At 38.6% G+C, this 16,699-nt stretch overlaps 1 protein-coding gene across 9 annotated transcripts in view; it reads left to right on the top strand.

The window, feature by feature from the left end:
- Nucleotides 1-16,699, top strand: part of C5h8orf34 (similar to human chromosome 8 open reading frame 34) — a 539,213-nt gene that overhangs the window by 480,709 nt on the left and 41,805 nt on the right. For all 9 annotated transcript variants that reach the window (NM_001109259.2, XM_063288168.1, XM_017593564.3 and 6 more), the window contains one exon: nucleotides 16,544-16,637. In NM_001109259.2, coding sequence (NP_001102729.2) covers nucleotides 16,544-16,637 — 94 coding nt within the window. The remainder of the gene's footprint in view (nucleotides 1-16,543; nucleotides 16,638-16,699) is intronic.

Genomic DNA, 16,699 nt, shown 5'->3' with positions numbered 1-16,699 from the left:
GTTTTTGATCTTAGCCATTCTCACTGGTGTGAGGTGAAATCTCAGGGTTGTTTTGATTTGCATTTCCCTTATGACTAAAGATGTTGAACATTTCTTTAGGTGTTTCTCAGCCATTCGGAATTTCTCAGCTGTGAATTCTTTGTTTAGCTCTGAACCCCATTTTTTAATAGGGTTATTTGTTTCCCTGCGGTCTAACTTCTTGAGTTCTTTGTATATTTTGGATATAAGGCCTCTATCTGTTATAGGATTGGTAAAGATCTTTTCCCAATCTGTTGGTTGCCGTTTTGCCCTAACCACAGTGTCCTTTGCCTTACAGAAGCTTTGCAGTTTTATGAGATCCCATTTGTCGATTCTTGATCTTAGAGCATAAGCCATTGGTGTTTTGTTCAGGAAATTTTTTCCAGTGCCCATGTGTTCCAGATGCTTCCCTAGTTTTTCTTCTATTAGTTTGAGTGTGTCTGGTTTGATGTGGAGGTCCTTGATCCACTTGGACTTAAGCTTTGTACAGGGTGATAAGCATGGATCGATCTGCATTCTTCTACATGTTGCCCTCCAGTTGAACCAGCACCATTTGCTGAAAATGCTATCTTTTTTCCATTGGATGGTTTTGGCTCCTTTGTCAAAAATCAAGTGACCATAGGTGTGTGGGTTCATTTCTGGGTCTTCAATTTTATTCCATTGGTCTATCTGTCTGTCTCTGTACCAATACCATGCAGTTTTTATCACTATTGCTCTGTAATACTGCTTGAGTTCAGGGATAGTGATTCCCCCTGAAGTCCTTTTATTGTTGAGGATAGCTTTAGCTATCCTGGGTTTTTTGTTATTCCAGATGAATTTGCAAATTGTTCTGTCTAACTCTTTGAAGAATTGGATTGGTATTTTGATGGGGATTGCATTGAATCTGTAGATTGCTTTTGGTAAAATGGCCATTTTTATTATATTAATCCTGCCAATCCATGAGCATGGGAGATCTTTCCATCTTCTGAGGTCTTCTTCAATTTCTTTCCTCAGTGTCTTGAAGTTCTTATTGTACAGATCTTTTACTTGCTTGGTTAAAGTCACACCGAGGTACTTTATATTATTTGGGTTTATTATGAAGGGTGTCGTTTCCCTAATTTCTTTCTCGGCTTGTTTCTCTTTTGTATAGAGGAAGGCAACTGATTTATTTGCGTTAATTTTATACCCAGCCACTTTGCTGAAGTTGTTTATCAGCTTTAGTAGTTCTCTGATGGAACTTTTGGGATCACTTAAATATACTATCATATCATCTGCAAATACTGATATTTTGACCTCTTCTTTTCCGATCTGTATCCCTTTGATCTCCTTTTGTTGTCTGATTGCTCTGGCTAGAATTTCAAGAACTATATTGAATAAGTAGGGAGAGAGTGGGCAGCCTTGTCTAGTCCCTGATTTTAGTGGGATTGCTTCAGGTTTCTCTCCATTTAGTTTAATGTTAGCAACTGGTTTGCTGTATATGGCTTTTACTATGTTAAGGTATGGGCCTTGAATTCCTATTCTTTCCAGGACTTTTATCATGAAGGGGTGTTGAATTTTGTCAAATGCTTTCTCAGCATCTAATGAAATGATCATGTGGTTCTGTTCTTTCAGTTTGTTTATATAATGGATCACATTGATGGTTTTCCATATATTAAACCATCCCTGCATGCCTGGGATGAAGCCTACTTGATCATGGTGGATGATTGTTTTGATGTGCTCTTGAATTTGGTTTGCCAGAATTTTATTGAGTATTTTTGCGTCGATATTCAGAAGGGAAATTGGTGTGAAGTTCTCTTTCTTTGTTGTGTCTTTGTGCGGTTTAGGTATAAGAGTAATTGTGGCTTCGTAGAAGGAATTCGGTAGGGCTCCATCTGTTTCAATTTTGTGGAATAGTTTGGATAATATTGGTATGAGGTCTTCTATGAAGGTTTGATAGAATTCTGCACTAAACCCGTCTGGACCTGGGCTCTTTTTGGTTGGGAGACCTTTAATGACTGCTTCTATTTCCTTAGGAGTTATGGGGTTGTTTAACTGGTTTATCTGTTCCTGATTTAACTTCGATACCTGGTATCTGTCTAGGAAATTGTCCATTTCCTGAAGATTTTCAAGTTTTGTTGAATATAGGTTTTTATAGTAAGATCTGATGATTTTTTGAATTTCCTCTGAATCTGTAGTTATGTCTCCCTTTTCATTTCTGATTTTGTTAATTTGGATGCACTCTCTGTGTCCTCTCGTTAGTCTGGCTAAGGGTTTATCTATCTTGTTGATTTTCTCAAAGAACCAACTTTTGGTTCTGTTGATTCTTTCTATGGTCCTTTTTGTTTCTACTTGGTTGATTTCAGCTCTGAGTTTGATTATTTCCTGCCTTCTACTCCTCCTGGGTGTATTTGCTTCTTTTTGTTCTAGAGCTTTTAGGTGTGCTGTCAAGCTGCTGACATATGCTCTTTCCTGTTTCTTTCTGCAGGCACTCAGCGCTATGAGTTTTCCTCTTAGCACAGCTTTCATTGTGTCCCATAAGTTTGGGTATGTGGTACCTTCATTTTCATTAAATTCTAAAAAGTTTTTAATTTCTTTCTTTATTTCTTCCTTGACCAGGTTATCATTGAGTAGAGCATTGTTCAATTTCCACGTATATGTGGGCATTCTTCCCTTATTGTTATTGAAGACCAGTTTTAGGCTGCGGTGGTCCGATAGCACGCATGGGATTATTTCTATCTTTCTGTACCTGTTGAGGCCCGTTTTTTGACCAATTATATGGTCAATTTCGGAGAAAGTACCATGAGGAGCTGAGAAGAAGATATATCCTTTTGCTTTAGGATAGAATGTTCTATAAATATCCGTTAAGTCCATTTGGCTCATGGCTTCTCTTAGTCTGTCGACATCACTGTTTAATTTCTGTTTCCATGAACTGTCCATTGATGAGAGTGGGGTGTTTAATTCTCCCACTAGTATTGTGTGAGGTGCAATGTGTGTTTTGAGCTTTAGTAAGGTTTCTTTTACGTATGTAGATGCCCTTGTATTTGGGGCATAGATATTTAGGATTGAGAGTTCATCTTGGTGGATTTTTCCTTTGATGAATATGAAGTGTCCTTCCTTATCTTTTTTGATGACTTTTAGTTGGAAATTGATTTTATTTGATATTAGAATGGCTACTCCGGCTTGCTTCTTCTGACCATTTGCTTGGAAAGTTGTTTTCCAGCCTTTCACTCTGAGGTAGTGTCTGTCTTTGTCTCTGAGGTGTGTTTCCTGTAGGCAGCAGAATGCAGGGTCCTCGTTGCGTATCCAGTTTGTTAATCTATGTCTTTTTATTGGGGAGTTGAGGCCATTGATATTGAGAGATATTAAGGAATAGTGATTATTGCTTCCCGTTATATTCATATTTGGATATGAGGTTATGTTTGTGTGCTTTCATTCTCTTTGTTTTGTTGCCAAGACGATTAGTTTCTTGCTTCTTCTAGGGTATAGCTTGCCTCCTTATGTTGGGCTTTACCATTTATTATCCCTTGTAGTGCTGGATTTGTAGAAAGATATTGTGTAAATTTGGTTTTGTGATGGAATATCTTGGTTTCTCCATCAATGTTAATTGAGAGTTTTGCTGGATACAGTAACGTGGGCTGGCATTTGTGTTCTCTTAGGGTCTGTATGACATCAGTCCAGGATCTTCTGGCCTTCATAGTTTCTGGCGAGAAGTCTGGTGTGATTCTGATAGGTCTGCCTTTATATGTTACTTGACCTTTTTCCCTTACTGCTTTTAATATTCTTTCTTCATTTTGTGCGTTTGGTGTTTTGACAATTATGTGACGGGAGGTGTTTCTTTTCTGGTCCAATCTATTTGGAGTTCTGTAGGCTTCTTGTATGTCTATGGGTATCTCTTTTTTTAGGTTAGGGAAGTTTTCTTCTATGATTTTGTTGAAGATATTTACTGGTCCTTTGAGCTGGGAGTCTTCACTCTCTTTTATACCTATTATCCTTAGGTTTGATCTTCTCATTGAGTCCTGGATTTCCTGTATGTTTTTGACCAGTAGCTTTTTCTGCTTTACATTATCTTTGACTGTTGAGTCAATGATTTCTATGGAATCTTCTGCTCCTGAGATTCTCTCTTCCATCTCTTGTATCCTGTTGGTGAATCTTGTATCTACAGCTCCTTGTCTCTTCTTTTGGTTTTCTATATCCAGGGTTGTTTCCATGTGTTCTTTCTTGATTGCTTCTATTTCCATTTTTAATTCCTTCAACTGTTTGATTGTGTTTTCCTGGAATTCTTTCAGGGATTTTTGTGTCTCTTCTCTATGGGCTTCTACTTGTTTATTTATGTTTTCCTGGATTTCTTTCAGGGATTTTTGTGTCTCCTCTCTATGGGCTTCTACTTGTTTATTTATGTTTTCCTGGAATTCTTTCAGGCATTTTTGCGATTCCTCTCTGTAGGCTTCTACTTGTTCTCTAAGGGAGTTCTTCACGTCTTTCTTGAAGTCCTCCACCATCATGATCAAAAATGATTTTGAAACTAGATCTTGCTTTTCTGGTGTGTTTGGATATTCCATGTTTGTTTTGATGGGAGAATTGGGCTCCGATGGTGCCATGTAGTCTTGGTTTCTGTTGCTTGGGTTCCTGCGCTTGCCTCTCGCCATCAGATTATCTCTAGTGTTACTTTGTTCTGCTATTTCTGACAGTGGCTAGACTGTCCTATAAGCCTGTGTGTCAGGAGTGCTGTAGACCTGTTTTCCTCTCTTTCAGTCAGTTATGGGGACAGAGTGTTCTGCTTTCGGGCGTGCAGTTTTTCCTCTCTACAGGTCTTCAGCTGTTCCTGTGGGCCTGTGTCTTGAGTTCACCAGGCAGCTTTCTTGCAGCAGAAAATTTGGTCTTACCTGTGGTCCCGAGGCTCAAGTTCACTCGTGGGGTGCCGCCCACGGGCTCTCTGCAGCAGCAGCAACCAGGAAGACCTGTGCCGCCCCTTCCGGGAGCTTCAGTGCACCAGGGTTCCAGATGGTCTTTGGCTTTTTCCTCTGGCGTCTGAGATGTGTGTGCAGAGAGCAGTCTCTTCTGGTTTCCCAGGCTTGTCTGCTTCTCTGAAGGTTTAGCTCTCCCTCCCACGGGATTTGGGTGCAGAGAACTGTTTATCCGGTCTGTTTCCTTCAGGTTCAGGCGGTGTCTCAGGCAGGGGTCCTGCCGCTCCTGGGCCCTTCCCCACGGGAGCCCAGAGGCCTTATACAGTTTCCTCTTGGGCCAGGGATGTGGGCAGGTGTGAGCAGTGTTGGTGGTCTTTTCCACTCTGCAGCCTCAGGAGTGCCCACCTGACCAGGCGTTTGGGTCTTTCTCTCACGGGCTTTATTGAGTATTTTTGCGTCGATATTCGGAAGGGAAATTTGTCTGAAGTTCTCTGTTGGGTCTTTGTGTGGTTTAGGTATAAGTGTAATTGTGGCTTCATAGAAGGAATTCGGAAGCACTCCATCTGTTTCAATTTTGTGGAATAGTTTGGATAGTATTGATATGGGGTGTTCTATGAAGGTCTGATAGAATTCTGCACGGAGCCCATCTGGACCTGGGCACTTTTTGGTTGGGATAACTTTAGTGACTGCTTCTATTTTGTTAGGAGTTGTTTAAATGTTGTTAGGGTTGTTTAAATGATTTATCTGTTCCTGATTTAACTTTAGTACCTGGTATCTATCTAGGAAATTGTCCATTTCTTGCAGATTTTCAAGTTTTGTTGAATATAGGCTTTTGTAGTAGGATCTGATGATTTTTTGAATTTCCTCTGATTCCTTAGTTATGTCTCCCTTTTCATTTCTGATTTTGTTAATTTGGACACACTCTCTGTGTCCTCTCATTAGTCTGGCTAAGGGTTCATCTATCTTGTTGATTTTCTCAAAGAACCAACTTTTGGTTCTGTTGATTCTTTATATAGTCTTTTTTGTTTCTACTTGGTTGATTTCAGCTCTGAGTTTGATTATTTCCTGCCTTCTGCTTCTCCTGGGTATATTTGCTTCATTTTGTTCTAGAGTTTTTAGGTGTGCTATCAAGCTGCTAATATATGCTCTCTCCTGTTTTTTTCTGCAGGCTCTGAGATCTATGAGTTTTCCCCTTAGCACAGCTTTCATTGTGTCCCATAAGTTTGGGTATGTTGTACCTTCATTTTCATTAAATTCTAAAAAGTTTTTAATTTATTTCTTTATTTCTTCCTTGACCAGGTTATTATTGAGTAGAGCATTGTTCAATTTCCATGTATATGTGGGCATTCTTCCCTTATTTTTGTTGAAGACCAACTTTAGGCCGTGGTGGTCTGATAGGATGCATGCTCTTATTTCTATCTTTCTTTATATATTGAGGCTTGTTTTATGATCAATTATATCGTCAATTTTGGAGAAAGTACCAGTGGCTGGTGAGAAAAAGGTATATCTTTTTGTTTTAGGATAGAATGTTCTATAAATATCGGTTAAGTCCATTTGTTTCATGACTTCTCTTAGTCTCTCTATGTCTCTGTTTAATTTCTGTTTCCATGATTTGTCCATTGATGAGAGTGGGGTGTTGAAATCTCCTACTATTATTGTGTGAGGTGCAATGTGTGTTTTGAGCTTTAGTAAGGTTTCTTTTACATATTTAGATGCCCTTGTATTTGGAGCATAAATATTCAGGATTGAGAGTTCATCTTAGTGGATTTTTCCTTTGATGAATATGAAGTGTCCTTCCTTAACTTTTTTGATGACTTTTAGTTGGAAATCAATTTTATTCAATATTAGAATGGCTACTCCAGCTTGCTTCTTCAGATCATTTGCTTGGAAAGTTGTTTTCTAGGCTTTCACTCTGAGGTAGTGTCTGTCTTTTTCTCTGAGGTGTGTTTCCTGTAGGCAGCAGAATGCAGGGACCTCATTGCGTATCCAGTTGTTAATCTATGTTTTTTTTATTGGACAGTTGAGTTCATTGATGTTGAGAGATATTAAGGAATAGTGATTTTTGCTTCCTGTTATATTTGTATTTGGATGTGAGATTATGCTTGTGCACTTTTCTTCTATTTGTTTTGTTGCCAAGATGATTGGCTTCTTGATTTTTCTATGATGTAGCTTGCCTCCTTATGTTGGGCTTTACCATTTATTATCCTTTGTAGTACTGGATTTGTAGAAACATATTGTGTAAATTTGGTTTTGTCATGGAATATCTTGGTTTTTCCATCTATGTTAATTGAGAGTTTTGCTGGATACAGTAACCTGGGCTGGAATTTGTGCTCTCTTAGGGTCTGTATTACATCTGTCCAGGATCTTCTGGCTATGTCTCTGTTGAGAAGTCTGGTGTGATTCTGATAGGTCTGCTTTTATATGTTACTTGACCTTTTCCCCTTAATGCTTTTAATATTCTTTCTTTGTTTTTTGCATTTGTTGTTTTGACTATTATGTGACGGGAAGAGTCTCTTTTCTGTTCCAATCTATTTGGAGATCTGTAGGCTTCTTTTGGTTAGGGAAATTTTCTTCTATGATTTTTTTGAAGATATTTACTGGTCCTTTCAGCTGGGAGTCTTCACTCTCTTCTATACCTTTTGTCCTTAGGTTTGATCTTCTCATTGAGTCCTGGATTTCCTGTATGTTTTGGACCAGTAACTTTCTCCGTTTTACATTATCTTTGACAGTTGTGTCGATGTTTTCTATGGAATCTTCTGTTCCTGAGATTCTCTCTTCTATCTCTTGTATTCTGTTTGTGATGCTTGTATCTACAGCTCCTTGTCTCTTCCTTAGGTTTTCTATATCCACGTTTGTCTCCCTTTGTGCTTTCTTTATTGCTTCTATTTCCATTTTTAATTCCTTCACCTGTTTGGTTGTGTTTTCCTGGAATTCTTTCAGGGATTTTTGCGATTCCTCTCTGTAGGCTTCTACTTGTTTATTTATGTTTTCCTGTGTTTCTCTAAGGGAGTTCTTCATGTCTTTCTTGAAGTCCTCCAGCATCATGATCAAATATGATTTTGAAACTAGATCTTGCTTTTCTGGTGTGTTTGGATATTCCGTGTTTGCTTTGGTGGGAGAAGTGGGCTTCGATGATGCCACGTAGTCTTGGTTTCTGTTGCTTGGGTTCCTGCGCTTGCCTCTCGCCATCAGGTTGTCTCTGGTGTTACCTTGTTCTGCTATTTCTGGCTGTGGCTAGACTGTCCTATAGGCCTGTGTGTCAGGAGTGCTGTAGACCTGTTTTCCTGTTTTCTTTCAGCCAGTTATGGGAACAGAGTGTTCTGCTTTCAGTTGTGTAGTTTTTCCTGTCTACTGGTCTTCAGCTGTTCCTGTGACCATGTGTCCTGAGTCCACTCTGCAGGTCACTTGGAGCAGAAAAGTTAGTCTTACCTGTGGTCCAGCCGCTAAAGTTGCTCCTGGGGTTGCTTTCAAGCTCTCTGTCAGGGCTGCAACCAGGAGGGCCTGTGCCGCCTTTTCTTGGGGCCCCATGCACCAGCGTCCCATATGGCATTAGGTGTTTTCCTCTGGAGTCAGAAATATGTGTAGAGTGTAGTCTCTTCTGGCTTCCCAGGCATGTCTGCCCCTCTGAAGGTTTAGCTCTTCCTCCCACGGGATTTGTGTGCAGGGAGCTTTTGACTGGGTCCCTTCAGGTCAGGGAGGTGTCTGGACCACAGGGGACCTGCTGCTTGAGTGCCTTTATCTTCCGGTTCCCAGAGGCCCTATACAGTTTCCTCTTGTGCCAGGGATGTGGGCAGGGCTGGGCAGTATTGGTGGTCTCTCCCGCTCTGTAGTCTCAGGAGTGCCCACCTGTCCAGGCAGTGAGCTCTCTCTCCCCATACTTTCTTTATAATCTGTTGTCCATCCTGAGATTCCCTGATCTCTTTCACTGGAGCACATGGTAACTTTCATTGCGGCATACAGCCGATTTGGTTTCAACCAGTTTGCAATATCATGCATTTACTATAACACCATACCACAGCAGCTTGCTGCTTTGAAACATCCCTATGCTTTTCCTGTTCATTCATTCTTCCACACTCCTAGAAGAGATACGTTATTTGAAAAAGTCTACACAAGGATGAAACACCTCAGGAATTTACCATCAAATCAAGGGTCTGTGCATAGTGTATTTCTCACGTTGGGAGCTATCTTAAGGAATGCTGACGTTTAATGGCTAGTATGTTTCTTAGCATTGTTAGAATTATGTTTTATATTGTTAGCATTTTTCAGAGCAAAAGAAAGTAAGGTATCCTAAGCAGGAGGGAAAAAGGGCAAAAGTGGAAAAAATATTACATGAAGTTTGGAGGTCAAGTAGGTGAACTGACCGATATTTTGATTTTTGATTATTGATTTTTACTTTTTAGTTAAATGTTGTATTTAAAATTTTTTTCTGTGTTTTATGGATGAATTTATACTCTCAAACTCTTTTGTTCCTAAAAATGTTCCTCTCTTTTTTAAATTTTCTCCTACACAAATACTTAATTTGTGAGTCCCTAGTTTGGAACCCTACACTTTTCATACATCCCGGGATGACCAGTTGCAAAAAGCTCTCTATGCTTTTGCTGAGACAGAAAATTATGACTTGAAACTTACTGTATAATAACTGTATATTGATCCACTAAGTATATAAAGAAACTGGGAAATAACTTGCCTTGTAGGGTAAGGGAAAACTCTCAGTTTAGGTACAAATCGAGCCCTGCAAGCATTTTATCTTGTAGGAGAAAGAAAAACAAGTTCAGTGTGAAACATCTTAATACAACTTTTATCTTTAATTTTATTTTTGTTGGATATTTTATGTATTTACATTCTCTATGCCACCATTCCAATAGTCCCTTTCTCCTCCCCCTGTTTCTATGAGGATGCTCCTACTCTCACCCACCCATTCAAACCTCAACACCCTGGAATTACCCTACATTGGGGAAATGAGCTCACAGGACCAAGAGTTTTTCCTCCTATTGATGCTGGACAATGCCAACCTCTTCTACATATGTGACTGGATTTATGGGCCCCTCCATGTGTACATTCACTGGTTGGTGATTTAGTCCCTGGGAGCTCTGGTGGGGTCTGGTTGGTTGCTATTGTTGCTCTACCTATGATAGTGCAAACCCCTTCCTCTCCTATTGTCTTTTCTCTAACTCCTCCATCCTGCAACCATCCTGATCTGTGTCAGTATGCCTCTGGCATAGCCTCTCATGAGACACCAATATTTGGCTCCCATCAGCAAGCACTTCTTGGCATCAGCAATAGTGACTGGGTTTGGAGGCTACATATGGGATGAATCCCCAGGTGAGGCAGTCTTGGATGACCTTTTCTTCAGTCCCTGTGCCACTCATTTTCCCTGTAGTTCCTCCCATGAATATTTTGTTCTCCCTTCTAAGAAGGAAAGAAGCATTCACATTTTGGTCTTTCTTCTTCTTGGACTTCTACAATGTATGAATTTTTCTTAGGTATTCTAAGCTTTTGGGCTAATATCCACTTATCACTGAGTGCATAGCATGTGTGTTCTTTTGCGACTGGGTTACCTCACTCAGGATGATATTTTCTTGTTCTATCCATTTGCTTAAGAATTTCATGGAGTCATTGTTTTTAGTGATTGAGTGGTAATCATTGCGTAAATGTACCACATTTTCTATATCCGTTCCTCTGTTGAAGGACATCTGGGTTCTTTCCAGCTTCTGGCTACTATAAATATGGCTGCTATGAACATGATGGAGCATGTGTTCCTGTTATATGTTGGAGCATCTTTTGGGTGTATTCCCAGGAGTGGTATAGCTGGGTCCTCAGGAAGTACTATATCCATTTTTCTGAGGAATCACCAGACTGATTTCCAGAGTGGTGCCAGCTTGCAGTCCCATCAAAAATTGAGGACTGTCCCTATTTCTCTACATCCTTGCCATCATCTACTGTCACCGAAGTATTTGATCTGACCCATTCTGACTGGTATGAGGTGGTATCTCAGGGTTGTCATGATTTGCATTTCCCTGATGACTAAGGATGTTGAACATTTCTTTAGGTATTTTTCAGCCATTCAGTAGTTCACAGTTGAGAATTATTTGTTTAGCTATGTATCCCATTTTTAGTAGGGTTATTTGATTCTCTGGAGTCTAACTTCTTGAGTTCTTTGTATATGTTAGGTATTATCCCTCTATTGGATGTAGGATTGATAAAGATCTTCTTGAAATCTGTTGGTTGTGGATTTGTCCTATTGACAGTGTCCATTGCCTAACAGAAGCTTTGAAATTTTATTAGGTCCCATTTGTCTACTCTTGATCTTAGAGCATAAGCCATTGGTGTTCTGTTCATGAAATTTTGCTTTGTGTCTGTGTGTTCAAAGCTCTTCCCTAATTTCTCTTCTATTAGTTTCAGTGTATCTGGTTTTATGTGGAGGTCTTTGATCCACTTTGTTTGAGCTTTGTTCAAGGAGATAAGAATGGGTTAATTTGCATTGTTCTACAGGCTGACCTTCAGTTGAACTACTACAATTTGTTGAAAATGTTATCTTTTTTCCATTGGATGGTTTTAGTTCCTTTGTCAAAGATCAAGTGACCATAGGTGTGTGAGCTCATTTCTGCGTCTTCAATTCTATTCCAATAGATCTACCTGCCTGTCTCTGTACCAATACCATGCAGTTGTTATCACAATTGCTCTGTAATACAGCTTTAAGTCAGAAATGGTGATTTCCCCAGTAGTTCTTTTATTGTTGAGAATAGTTTTCATTATGCTGGATTTTTTGCTTTTCCAGATGAATTTACAAACTGCTCTTTCTAATTCTATGAAGAACTGAATTGGAATTTTAATGGGGATTTCATTGACTCTGTAAATTGCTTTTAGCAAGATGGCCATTTTTACTATATTAATCCTGCTAATCCATGAGCATGGGAGATCTTCCCATCTTCTGAGATCTTCAATTTCTTTCTTCAGAGACTTAAAGCTCTTGTCATACAGATCTTTCACCTGCTTCGTTAGATTTACACCAAGATATTTTATATTATTTATGGCTATTGTGAAGGGTATCATTTCCCTAATTCCTTTCTCAACCTGTTTATCCCTTGAGTAGAGGAAGGCTACTGATTTGTTTGAGTTCATTTTATACCTAGCCAATGGGTGAAGTAGTTTGTCAGTTGTAGGAGTTCTCTGGTGGAATTTGGGGTCACTTAAGTATACTATCTTGTCATCTGCAAACAGTGATTTTGTGACTTCAACCTTTCCCATTTGTATCCCTTTGACCTCCTTTTGTTGTCTAATGGCTCTGACTAGGACTTCAAGTACTATATTGAAAAGATAGGGAGAGAGTGGGCAGCCTTGTCTAGTCCCTGATTTTAGTGGAATTACTTCAAGTTTCTCTCCAGTTAGTTTGATGGTGGCTACTGGTTTGCTGTGTATAGCTTTTACTACATTTAGGTATGGGCCTTGAAATCCTGATCTTTCCAAGACTCTTAACATAAAGGGGTGTTGAATTTTGTCAAATGCTTTCCTGCCATCTAATGAGATGATCATGTGTTTTTTTTCCCTTGAGTTTGTTTATATAGTGGATTATGTTGATGGATTTCCATATATCGAACCATCCTTGCATCTCTGGAATGAAGCCTACTTAATCATGTTGAATGATCATTTTGATGTGTTCTTGGATTCAGTTTGCTAGAATTTTATTGAGTATTTTTGCATTGATATCGATAAGAGAAATTGGTGTGAAGTTCTCTTTCTTTGTAGGGTCTTTGTGTGGTTTAGGTATAAATATAACTGTGCCTTCACAGAATGATTTGGGTAGTATTCCTTCTGTCTCTATTTTGTGGAACAGTTTGAAGAGTATTAATATTAGGTCTTATTTGAATGTCTGATAGAATTCTGCACTCAACCCATCTGGACTTGGGCTTTTTTTGATTGGGAGACTTTTAATGAATGCTTCTATTTCTCTAGGGGTTATGGGACTCTTTAGATGTTTTATCTGATCCTGATTTAACTTTGGTACCTAGTATCTGTCTAGAAAATTGTCCATTTGCTCCAGATTTTCCAGTTTTGTTGAGTATAGGTTTTATATTAGGATCTGACAATTTTTTCAATTTCCTTATTTTCTGTTATGTCTCCCTTTTGATTTCTGATTTGTTAATATGGAAATACTCTCTGTGCCCTCTGGTTAGACCAACTTTAGTAAGGTTTTATCTATCTTGATGATTTTCTCAAAGAACAAGCTCCTGATTTTGTTGATTCTTTGAATACTTATTTTTGTTTCTACTTGGTTGATTTCAGCCCTGAGTTTGATTATTTCCTGCCATCTACGTCTTTGGGTATATTTGCTTCTTTTTGTTCTAGAGCTTTCAGGTGTGTGTCAAGGTGGTAGTGTATGCTCTCTCCTGTTTCTTTTTGGAGGCACTCAGAGTCATGAGTTTTCCTTTTAGCACTGTTTTCATTCTATCTCATAAGTTTGGGTATGTTGTGCCTTCATTTTCATTAAATTCTAAAAGGTCTTTAGTTTCTTTATATCTTCCTTGATTAACTTATCACTGAATAGAGCCTTGTTCAGCTTCCATGTATATGTGGGCTTTATATTGGTTTTGTTGTTATTGAAGACCAGCCATAGTCTATGGTGATCTGAGAGAATGCTGGTATTATTCCAATCTCCTTTTTCTATTGAATCCTGTTGTGTGATCACCTATATGGTCAGTTTTTAAGAAGGTACCATGAGTGCTTTGAAGAGGTACATTCTTTTGTTTTGGGATGCAATGTTCTATAGATGTCTGGTAAATCCATTTGGTTCATAACTTCTGTTAGTTTTACTGTGTCTCTGTTTAGTTCTTCTTTCCATAATCTATCCATTGATGAGAATTGTGTGTTGAAGTCTCCTACTATTATTATGTGTGGTGCAATGTATGCTTTGAGCTTTAGTAAAGTCTTTTACGAATGTGGGTACCCTTACATTTAGAGCATAGATGATCAGAATTGAGAATTAAACTTGGTAGATTTTTCTGTTGATGAGTATGAAATGTTCTTCCTTAAATTTTTAATAACTTTTGTTTGAAAGTTGATTTTATTTGTTATAAGAATGGCTACTCCAGCTTGTTTCTTTGGACCATTTGCTTGGACCATTTTTCCCAGACTTTTACTCTGTCTTTGTGACTGAGGTGCATTTCCTGTATGCAGCAAAATGCTGGGTCCTGTTTACATATCCAGTCTATTAGCCTGTCTTCTTATTGGGGAATTGAGTCCATTGATATTGAGAGATACTAAGAAATAGTGATTGTTTCCTGTTATTTTTGTTGTTAGAGGTGGAATTATGTTTGTGTGACTATCTTCTTTTGGGTTTGTTGAAATATTAAATTCTTTCTTATTATAGGATGCAGTTTCCCTCTTTCTGTTGGAGTTTTTCATCTATTATCCTTTGTAGGGACTGAATTTGTAGAAAGACACTGTGTAAATTTGTTTTTGTCATGGAATATCTTGGTTTCTCCATCTAAGATAATTTAGAGTTTTGCTGAATACAGTAGCCTGAGCTGGCATTTGTGTTCTCTAAGGGTCTGTATGACATCTGTCCAGTATCTTCTAGCTTTCATAGTCTCTGTTGAGAAGTCTGGTGTAATTCTGATAGGTCTGCATTTATATGTTACTTGACCTTTCTCCCTTACTGCTTTTAATATTCTTTCTTTTGTTTGTTTGGGTTTTTTATGTATTTGGTGTTTTCTCTATTATGTTATGGGAGGAATTTCTTTTCTGGTCCAATAATTTTGTTGAAGATATTTACTTACCCTTTAAGTTGGGAATCTTCCTTCTCTTCTAAACCTGTTATTCTTAGGTTTGGTCTTCTCATTTTGTCCTGGATTTCATGGATGTATTGGGTTAGAAGCTTTTTGCTTTTTGCATTTTCTTTGACTATTCTTTCAGTGTTTTCTATTGTATCTTCTGCCACTGTGATTCTCTCTTCAATCTCTTGTATTCTCTATTGATCCTTGAGTCTATGACTCCTGATCTCTTCCCTATGTTTTCTACCTCCAGGATTATCTCCCTTTGTGATTTCTTTATTGTTTCTACTTCCATTTTTTGATCCTGAATAGTTTTATGTAATTCCTTCACCTTTTTGGTTTTGTTTTCCTATGATTCTTTAAGGGATTTTTGTGTTTCCTCTTTAATGGCTTCTACTTATTTACCTGTGTTACCCTGTATTACCTTAAGGGAGTTATGTCCTTCTTAAAGTCCTTTATCATGTTCATGAGATGTGATTTTTAAATCTTGCTTTTGTGGTGTGTTGGAATATCCAGTATTTGCTGTGGTGGGACAACTGGGTTCCAATGATGCCAAGTATTCTTGGTTTCGATTGCTTAGGTCTTTGAACTTGCCTCTTGTCATCTGGTTATCTCTATTGTTAGTTGGCCTTGCTTTCTCTGACTGGATCTTGTCCCTCCTTTTGGGCCTTTGCGCCTGTGAGTTTGTGATCTTTGGAGTGAGAGCACTCCTGACAGACCAGCTCTCTGACAGCCAGTTTTGGGTCCAAGAGCTGTGGGACAACCCTAGTTCTGTGCACAGATGGAGAGCAGAAGGAACTTGAGGTTGCCTTGTGGCTCCCACACCTCACATTCCTGGTGTGTCCCTCCTTAGACAATCAGTGGAGAGAAAGTGGGATCCTACCTGTGAGTTTTGGGCTTACAAGGGAGAGTGCTCTTGGCAGACCAGCTCCCTACAGGCAGGTTTTGTGTCTGAAGGTTGTGTGACAGACAAGCTCGGGGCGTAGATCTAGATTACTACTTATGACAATGTTGAGGAGCTACCGGATAAGAAATGATAATAGTAATCTGGGAAGGAAACAGTAGGGGTCAGAAACCAACTTGAAATTGATTTTACCCATGGAACAATCAGATAGCCAGAACAACAGTCAAAAATTATAAGCATAGAAACAATATCATCATATAACTTCTTTAAAATCTCACCCAAAAAATGACTTAAGAGGAAACCTAGAAATCTTAAGTAAGTTGGTTTTTGAAATTTCATAGTTGTCCTTTACTGCAGACAAAACAGGAGACTGTGGTTAATGTGTGCTCATCATCAGAAAGGAAAAAACAGAGTAAAGATGGATATATGAAATATTTTAACTAAAGGAGCATTGAAGATGAGTGTAGTTGTTTGTGTCTGTAGTACTGGCATACTTACAAAACTTACAAAGTGGAATCCCTTCAGCTCAGGAGATTGAGACCAAAGAAATAGACAGCAAGAAGGGAGAAAAGGCAGGGAGAAAATACTGCGGGAGTAAAGACAGGGAGCCAGTGTCAATCATCCTAATTTTTCTCCTTATAGAAAAGTTCATCCTTATGTAATAGAGGCTACTTCTATCCAATTTTATCTTGTGCATTTTGTGATGTTATTTGCAAGAACATTTATATACACTATTTTCTTTGAGGATTATAGTCTAAATTTAATTCTTATTATCTAAATGTTACTAAATAAGAATGCAAAATGACTTTAGGGTTAAGAGATTTATAAATATGACATGAAAAGAATGTAAGAATTCAACTACTTCTCTGCTGTGGTGGAAGGTTTTAGGGCTTTTGAACACACACTTTATGGAAACTGAATTGCTCAACCTCACTGGTGTCTGTGATATCAACCTAGACTTTAATCTAAAATAATTTTCTCTCTGGCAGGATGAGTCTTTGAAGCAACTGCAGGTTGTGCATCAGCCATGGCTTTTACCAAGTGACACAGAAAGTGATGGAATTGAAGCAGAACAAGACAAACGTGAGTAAATTCATGTTCTGGGGCGAGGGACTTTTAACTAAGTCAGCAACAGGATTGGTTTA

This window comes from Rattus norvegicus, chromosome 5 (genome assembly GCF_036323735.1).
Source record: "Rattus norvegicus strain BN/NHsdMcwi chromosome 5, GRCr8, whole genome shotgun sequence".
In the NCBI taxonomy this organism is placed as follows: domain Eukaryota; kingdom Metazoa; phylum Chordata; class Mammalia; order Rodentia; family Muridae; genus Rattus; species Rattus norvegicus.
This window is presented reverse-complemented; position numbering and strand designations above follow the sequence as displayed.